This window comes from Lepidochelys kempii, chromosome 14 (genome assembly GCF_965140285.1).
Source record: "Lepidochelys kempii isolate rLepKem1 chromosome 14, rLepKem1.hap1, whole genome shotgun sequence".
Classification (NCBI taxonomy): Eukaryota; Metazoa; Chordata; order Testudines; family Cheloniidae; genus Lepidochelys; species Lepidochelys kempii.
Genome location: NC_136393.1, coordinates 22356825 through 22365991, shown reverse-complemented (window position 1 = coordinate 22365991; position 9167 = coordinate 22356825). Strand labels below are relative to the sequence as shown.

The window sequence follows — 9167 nt, the reverse complement described above, 5'->3', positions numbered from 1 at the left end:
GATCTCCTGGGCCTGTGGTGTAGCTTCCTGACAGCAAGAAGCCACCCCATGCATCCACGCAGCAGGGAGTCAGAGCCAGCAGGCGTCCAGGAAGAACCCAGCTGTTGTGCACAGGATGCTGCATGGAGCAGAGCAATGTTATGCATGCAAACACAGGCCAATGTTTGCAGCAGTAGGTGCTAGGTCACTGCCATGCACGCTGTAAGGTACCTAATGCACATGGGCAGCACTGCCCCCGGCCAGCTGGCATCGCTAGGATTCATATAGCACCACGGTTGTGTGTGACACTTTAGAGACAGGTAAGGAGACAGAGTCCTTGCTCCAAGCTTATTCACGCATCATACAGCACGGCAGTGATCAGAGAGCGGAAACCACGGGGACAGCACGACACCACTTCCAGGGGAGAGACGGCCCCAGGGGTTCACTGTGTCCTTGTCTTATCACTCTTTCCCATAGGTCAGAGTGGGAGCGGAGGGCAGAGGCAGGCTGGGGGAGGGAAAGGGTGGGTGGGTGAGTGATCTTTCCCAAGGGCTGGCCCTCCAAAGCCTGGGACTTCCCTTTTGCTTACCCAATGCTGATCAGGCTTTGGAGGGCCAGCCCTTGGGAAAGTTCACCCATCTGCACCGGAATGGCCCCCTTCAGGAGCTGGGAGCGTGGACACAGGGTAATGACCTTTGGGTCACTGGAGTCACATGCCCAAAAAGCATGGAACTGCTGCCTAGCTAACCGGTGTTTGTACGTATCCCAGACAGAGAGCACCAGCGGGGCACAGAAGCGCGGCAGTCTCACGCGCTGGATGTGTGGACACATCTGCTCCACTGCAACCCTCAGGCAGAGGGTTGGGGGAAGTGCGGGGCTGCTTCCCATTCCAGAGGAGGATGCAGGGGCGAGGAGTCTCTACCCAGCCCTGAGAGCTGGCTCGGAGGTCTGACGCACCATTTCTTCCAGGCACATTTCTTCCTGCTGCCGATTTGTTTTGGTCTCCCTTGATGGTGTGTGACCCGCTGGGGAGAGTGGGCTGCAAACCTCACTCTGTGCCGACGCACAGGGATCACGGCCCCCCAGCGCCAGAGCCCTCTCTTTGTCCACAACCGCTCCCAGGCTTTTAGCTCTGTAGGTCCCCGGGGCAAGCCCTGCATGGTGGCCAACCCCAGTACTCTGGCTGAAGCTCGCCTGGCACAGCGACAGCCGAGAGATGCCTGTGGGCTCGCCCTAGCTCCTGCCAATGCCTCTGGCTGGACGGGACCCTGCCAACGATTTGTGTAAAGCCCCAGTGACAACACCGAGAGCAGAGCCCCAGAGAGACGCAGCACCTTTCCCACGTTCACCCTCTGCCTCAGAGCAAAGCACCGTTTGCAGCTGACTGCTTCTCCATGACCCGGGGAGCCAGGAGGCTGACTGGTTCCTAGGGAACAGCGCCCACACCACATCCCAAACCCTCTGCCCAAGGGGTACTCGGCCCCCCCGCTGGCAGGCTCGGCAGAGGGCAAGGAGCAAATGGGCCCTGCAGTGAGGGCAGCATGCACCGTGGGGTGGGGAGTCTGCCAGGGCCTGGGCTGGCACATGGCCTGGGCAGTTGTCCTGCTGCTCCCATAGTATCCGGGAGCTGGGATACGGCCTTCACTCTGCAGGGCTGACAGTCCAGCACCCATGGTCCAGCCCCACAATGCTGAGGACACAGGAGGGTCTTGGGCTCCAGAGCTCTCCAGCCAATGGCACTTACAGGGGGTTCATTTATGTATGAGCAGTAGCTGCATATTCATCCCAGCCCCACTGCACATCCGCTGCGCAGCACGGCTTGGGACGGGGCCAGGGGGAACCACCCCGATGCGTTCTTCCCCTAGCACAGCCCTGAGCCCCTGCAGCACTCGCTACTGGGCTGCTGGCTGGGTCCGGTAAGGGTCTCAGCCTGAGCAAAAGCCCATTCGACTCCCAGCCTCTGATGACATGCAAGGGACTGGCACCGGGCATGTGCCATGCTGACCGCCAGGGAGCAACGGCACCAGTCAGCTGAGCCTCAGGGCATGGATGCCAGGGGCAGCACAGGGGAGGTAAGCAACAGGGAGGGCTCAGAACAGCTGCAGCATGGCAAAGGGGCTGGAGCAGGCTGCAGAAAGAACAGACAGAGCAGATCCAAGATAGCATAAATCAGGGCAGCCTCAGCAGAGTTCGTGTGGGGGACGGATCCATGTCAAATCCTACCACACGGTGATCCGGGGCAGGGACTCTTTTTTCGGCTCATCTGTTTTGCAGGAAGGCAGCGTCCTCCCAAGATGCTCAGCACCATCAACTTCCAGCCAAATGTTCACCCATTTTTCTTTGCTGTACTGACAATGTTAGTTAGTCCTGGAAACGGAAAGAAATCTGCCCGCATGGCCCCTGTGGTTGGGGTGTCTTAGTCCTCAATTTGTTTATCCTCATAGCCACCCTATGAGGCAAGGGAGAGGTTTGATCCCCACCCCAGCTAGAACTGGGCAGAAAGATAAACAGTGGTATGCTGCCAAGCTCCGCCCACAAGCCAAGCTCCGCCCTCTTGACAGGCCAAAGTGAAACACCACTCTCAGCAGATGGCGCAGAACTTCACAGTATGTGTGCGCAGGCTCAGGTCACCTTACGTGGGGTTCAGATTCACACTCCCCCGCCCCGTGAGGCTGAATTGAGGCCTGGGCACAATGGGAGCATGTGCCCAGAGCCCCGGCTCCCAGATGTGAGGATGGCAATTGCAGCTTTCATTAAAATAAAACATTTCTGGCCTTCATCATTGCGAAGGAAAGTTCCAAAATGCAACCTGCGAGTAATCAATGCAACGACGTCTGCCTGAGTCTGCAGAGAGCCTGCAGCAGAGGACAGATCAGGAGACATTAGTGTCAGGGAGGAAGCTGTTAGTCCTACACCCACCAGCAGAGCAGACTTGGCCTTTGTTATTCTGGGGCAGAGAGGCTGGCTGCCTGGGGGAGCAGGTGGTGGTATGGCCCACTGGGCTCAAAGGACTTGCCTTTGGTGAAGCTCAAATACCCCCAGGGCCTAGCTCTCCCCCTCTGGTTTTCAGTTCCATGAATGGGGTGGGGCGACAAGAAGTGGTTGTATCTCCCGAACACCCCCCACTAATGGCACCAAAGGAGACCAGGCAGATCTGTAACCCACCCTCTTCTTTCTTACGTGCAATGAAATAGTCAACAACACTGCCATTCAAATGAGCATCATGGGGCATCTGAGTGAACTCCCCACACCACTGCAGGGGGCAGTTCAGGCTCTCAGCAGATCCTGGCAGACATCACTGCATCAGAGACCTTTGGTGTGGCCTGGTACCCCAGCAGTCCTGATCTCCATTTGATAGGTGGGAAAGTGAGGCACAGAGACAGCAGAGGGACTCCCCATGGTTAGGGAGACAGGTAGAGCCCGAATGGGAACCCAACTATTAACTACGTCTCAGTCCAGTGCCTTATGCACTAGCCCAGACTTCTCTGGTTCTTGTCTGTACAACATTTGACAGAAAACCACAGGAGTTCCCCTTCGAATAAACTGCACATGACCAGACTCTGAGGAGCTACCAGAGTACAGATAATAAACAGTAATAATAATTTAGCTCTTACTAAGGATCCAGATCAGATATAAACATCCCTACCGCCCTGTAACGCTGCCAGACGACATAACATTTCTTTGCATTGGAGGCTCTGGAAAATAAATGCAGAACTTTGAACTACCAAGTATTGGGTCTGGAAGAGAGATCAGAGAATTCTCATTGTTTTACCTGGTTTTATTGGGAGACAGTTTCAAAGTGAAGTCTGACCCACTTTTGTCAACAGAAGAGGCTGTTTGTCTGGGGCTAAAACATCACTGGAGCCAGCCAGGCAGTGAAGAGAGAGATGGCAGACAGACCGGGTTGTGTTTCACTCCGGGACTGATTGGAATCAGATTAAAAAAACAGGCGAGAGTCCATGCCCTAGATCAGCAGATCTAATGCTCCCAGGTTTGGCGAAGGAAACACAAGAGCGTTTGCCTTTGAAAGGAGCAATTCGGGAGCTAAACAGCGTCATTTCTTTGTTTCTGGGTCAATTTTAGGTGCTGTTAGAAGTTTCTGGTTAGGATGAAGAAGAAACATGTTCGTGTCTAAGGCACCAATCCTGCAAACATTTATGGATGCGTTTAACTTTGGAATCTATGGGACTACTCAGCTGAGCAAAGTTATGACTCTCTGCAAGTGTCTGGAGGCTCGGAGCCTGCAGCCGTGGTTTCCTTCTGCACCCGCCGAGCTTAGCTACATGCCAATTCATGCCCAGATTCAGAAAAGCATGTAAAGTTTAAACCCGTGAACGTTTTATATGCTGACCTTAGTGACTGTGGACATGATCGTGCTCCACTGAAACCAAGGGGCGGGGTTTCCACTGAATTGCATGGGAGCAAATCAGACCCTGAAATAAGTCTGTGCTGCTTTTTACCCCGTTAGCCCTGCAAAGTCAGCCCAATTACAGGAGAGGGGGCTGGAGCCAGATCCTCCACGTACATCAGCAAAACTGAGTTTCAAGAAGTTCCATCTGTGCAAACCCACACAGGGCAGGGTCCTCCCCCCGTACGGGATCCCAGAGCTCAGGCCCCAGCCCAATCATCTTCTACACTGTAACTGTATTGCCCCGCAACTCAAGTCAGCTAACCCTGCCCTTGCAGTGCCCAAGGATCTAATTTGACTTTGCAGGGCTTTTAGTACTGGGGATGATTCACAGATTTCAAGGTCAGAAGGGACTACTGTGCCATGGAGTTTAAGCTAAATAGATTGAGCTCCTTGAGTCTATCACTGTAAGGCAGATTTTCTAGTCCTTTAATCATTCTCATGGCTCCTCTCTGACCCCTCTCCAATTTATCTACATCTTTCCTGAATTGTGGGCACCAGAACTGGACACAGGATTCCAGCAGTGGTCACACCAGTGTCAAATACAGAGGTGAAATAATCTCTCTACTCCTATGTGAGACTCTCTTTTTTATGCATCCTAGGATCACATTAGCTCTTTTGGTCATAGCATCACACTAGGAGCTCATGCTCAGCTGGTTATCCACCATGACCCCCAAATCTTTTTCAGAGTCACTGCTTCCCAGGACAGAGTCCCCCATCCTGTAGGTATAGCCTCCATTTTTTGTTCCTAGATGAATACATTTACATTTAGCCGTATTAAAACACATATTGTTTGCTTGAGCCCAGCCTACCAAATGATCCTCATTGCTCTGGATCAGTGACCTGCCCTCTTCATTATTTACCACTCTCCCAATTTTTATCACAACCGCAAACTTTATCAGTGATGATTTTATGTTTTCTTCTAGGTCATTCATAAAAATGTTAAATACCACAAGGCCAAGAACCAATCCCTGCAAGACCCCACTGGAAACTGACAAACTCAGTGCTAACTCTGCTTACACTTACATTTTGGAACCTATCAGTTAGCCAACTTTTAATGCAGTTAAAGGGTGCCATATAAATTTTTTATCATTCTAGTTTTTTACTCAGAAATGTCTTGTGGTACCCAGTCAAATGCCTCACAGAAGAGTAAGTATAATACATCAACACTATTACCTTTATCAACCAAACTTGTAATCTCATTAACAAAAATAAATCAAAATAGTTTGAGAGGATCTGTTTTCCATGTTGTTCAAGAAGGAAAGAGGCCAGCTTGACTTTCAGCTCCCAAGCGGAGTTTGCACAGCTGGCTGGTAGGAAAGCCCAGCATTTTACATGCAAACTGCACAGATTTGCTCTAGGGAGAGAGAGAGAGAGAAAGAAAGTCACCCTGGATCCTGCAGGCTGTTTTTGCAGTGTGGCTTTGCAAAGAAGTGCACCACTTTTTTTGGGGGGGGGGGGAGTGAAGAGGGAAGGGGGTGTTTCTCTAGAACCGCACTTGAAGTGGTACAGGCCTAATGGATGTTGTCTTTCTGTTCTGTGTTTGCTCAGATTGAACTCTGCCCTGGCCAATGTTCTTGTGAGAACTGGCCCCCCAAAGACACCCAGCTGAGCCACCAACACAAGTCTGGGTGTCCTCTTGATGAGTGCCGGAGACTCCATGAATTCCACTACAGACTTGGTTATGACGATTGATTTTACAGAGAAGATACCCAGATACCACGGTGATGGGCTGCAGCATAACCCCCTGAGAATGACAAGGTTTTTTCACAGATGAATAGTCACCTGATCCTTCTACAACCTTCCCTCCTCCCCACCTCCTTGGCAAAACAAACTGCTACAGGCACAGCGAGACCTGCATTAGAGGCTACATAAAAGGGTTCAGCAGACAACATCAGTTGATTCTATTTTAATGAGAACACTCTTCAGGGAGAGTTGGGGGCAGGGTGGCGTGGGGAGTTAAGCATGCAGCTTCTTTAAAGAAGCTGCTCAGGGTGTTGATATTTCAAGTCAGAGTGAGAGACACAAACGTGCAGTCCTTCTGGAGGAACTGCTGAAAATACAAGAAGTTGACCATGTTCGAGGAGAAGAACCCCAGTTTTACCAACAGTTTTGACAGCAATTTGCACATTTATTTCAGGTGATTTGCACTACACCCCCGGCCCCCACCCCGTGTCCCCATTACAGTTTGGGTGATGAGTTGCACTTATGACCTGTGCAAAAAGCTGTAACATCGTAACTTGCAAATACGGCTGTGAGAGAATATTTCTTTATACATTTATACTGGATCCGGGGATGCTAAGCATTTCAATTTACATTGGTACACCAATTCAGATGGAATGGCTCAAATAAAACCAATATATATATATAGATCTATTTATATATACAAATATATAATATATATATATATCTATGCAGACAGATATATATATATATATCTATCTTTCAAAAGGATAAAAGGTTAAATTTGTCTTTGCATGCACCACCAAAACCTCTGCTCCACACCACCCGAACAAAAGAGTTAACTAAGGCCCAGCGCTGAGTAAACTGTAATCAGGTCCCTGGTAACATGTCCCTGTCGTCAGTTTCGCCCTCCCCTCTCCTTGCAGACACTGATGCAGGAATATGTGACACAGGGTGTGGGGGGGAGATGAGGAAGTTGCGCTGGTGAGCAGTGAGCTGGAAAGGCAAGGTCACCTGGGCCACATCTCACCTTCTAAAGCACGGTTAGGGGGACACAGCATGAGCACATTATTGCTATTCAAAGCATGGCCTTGCTCTCCAGCACAAACTGGTGCCGTTCACAGCAACGGGGCTCACGCCTCCCTTGCCAGTGGCAGGCACGTCCATGCCACTCCCAACTGCCTGCCGCAGTCCCAAGAAGAACAGTCACACTTGGTTCCTCGACAAATCTCTGGCCGCGGTTCAGACAGGGAATCGTTCCCCGGCCAACAACAAGGAGTCAAGCCAACAACGAAAGGGAAAAAAGCCAGGGTGAGGTATTTGGGAACAATGAGATGTGGTTCAGATCCCACTGGGGCAAACACTCTCCTGGAGACCACCCTGCAGGTGTCACCCTAAAACGGTCATTTTGGCAGACAGTCTGGAAAACAACAGGCTTTTAAGGGTTAAAGAGGACACCTCTCCCATGGCAGCCTTCCTGCAGGGGATGGAGACAGCATCGGCATCATTGACGGCACAGCAGCGCGGCTGGAAAAGCAATGGGCCACCGGGCGCGTATTTCACCAGCTACCAGGCAAGGGGATGCTGGTGGAACCCAACGAGCCGAACCCACTGGGCACCATTACTGCAGTGACCACCCTGCCTCCCTCCCCCAAGCTGAAGAGCAATGGGGAATTTGTGTTTGGGGGAGGGGGGTTGGGGTTATTTTTGGAACAGGGCTGAAAGCTTGAAAGGGGAATACTTAGGCACCAAGTCAAAAGGCAAAGTTTGGATAAGGCGAAACAAACCCATGGAAATAAATAATCGAAACTGCCCCAGAAATGCATTTTGCCATGGAGACAGGCTGTCCCTGTTTGCTGCAAGTCACACATGTCCATCCAGCCAGTTCACGCCAGTAGCTGGCGAATGGAGCCCCGACAGAGCAAACCCCGCCATGGCAAGGTCTCCAGACCGTAGTGGTTATGAGATCACATGTATGTACAAGAGAGTCAATGCGGGAAGGGGACGCTATGTCATAGGGCGGTGCTTTCCGATTCTTCCTCTTCCGAATCGACTTTCCCTGCCACGGAATGTCTCTGGGTTTGTTCCAGTGGATCTCCGTGGAGTGCAGGATCAACCTCAATGTGTATAGAAGGAACATCAAAGTGGACGAGATCTGCAATTGGGCACAGAAAGGCAGAGGTAAGAGGCTGCTCCGGGTGAACCCGCGCTAAGACGGACAGATGAGATCAGCAAAAAGGAGCTTGGGAGGTGCTGCTTTTTCTTAGCGGCAAAAACGGTTCTCAGGCTAGTACACTTAATGTCAGAGAACAGGGATGTCATAATAAAGTCTTGGCTGGCACCTTCTATCATTTTCACTTCCTCTCCTGAGGCCTGGGTGCCTCCGTCGCAGCAGCCAGCCTCTCTCTCATTCTGGTCACGAGCACCACGGGCCTGCTAGGACTCAGCACAAGTGCTGAGCCCAGTGGCTTTCCAAAACACGGGGCAGAAACTGGCACCTCCTACTGCCCCTTGTTTTTGTTTCGGACCCTTAGTCTTTGCAGATTCGCCTTAGTCCCTTTCAATCCTTTCCCAGTGTAGACATTACAGTTGAAAACGCTATGGAGCCATCTAGCCTACCCCACTATGGGAATACAGGATTGATCCGGCGAGGACACTCTCTATTGCCTTGTCTAGTCGTGAATGTCTCCAGGGCAGGACTTGGACAGTAGATCTCACACTCAAGGAGCTATCACCTCTCATGTACTGATGGCTACGTCCTAAAGCTCACCCCATCCTCCCTTTCAAACCTGCCAATATTCAGCCCCTTCATCTTTCCTCCTTGGGCAGGAGAGATTGCTTGCGGGGCGGAGGGAAGACACAAAAGGATATTAAACTCACTCTCCCAAATACGTGGCCACCTCATTAGCTGGGTCCTTTCCAGCTGCCAAATGCAAATACCGCAATTACCACATTAGCCACCAAGGCCAGCCCCATTCCATGCATTCACCCTTTTCCAGTCTCATAGGGAAACGAGTGACACACACGAGGCCCGTTTGAGGGTGGGGTGTGCATAGGCATGTGGCCGGACAGGTACGTGGACTGGCCTTTGGGGAAG

General features: G+C 51.4%; 1 protein-coding gene across 9 annotated transcripts in view; it reads right to left on the bottom strand.

Moving 5' to 3' along the window:
- Positions 1–6281: 6281 nt before the first annotated feature.
- The window catches only part of ARHGAP44 (Rho GTPase activating protein 44), a 153003-nt gene continuing 150117 nt past the window's right edge, over positions 6282–9167 (bottom strand). For 8 of the 9 annotated variants that reach the window (XM_073310157.2, XM_073310155.2, XM_073310163.2 and 5 more), the window contains one exon: positions 6282–8225. In XM_073310157.2, coding sequence (XP_073166258.1) covers positions 8083–8225 — 143 coding nt within the window. In that variant the 3' untranslated portion in view covers positions 6282–8082. The remainder of the gene's footprint in view (positions 8226–9167) is intronic. The other variant, XM_073310160.2, reaches the window with a different exon arrangement.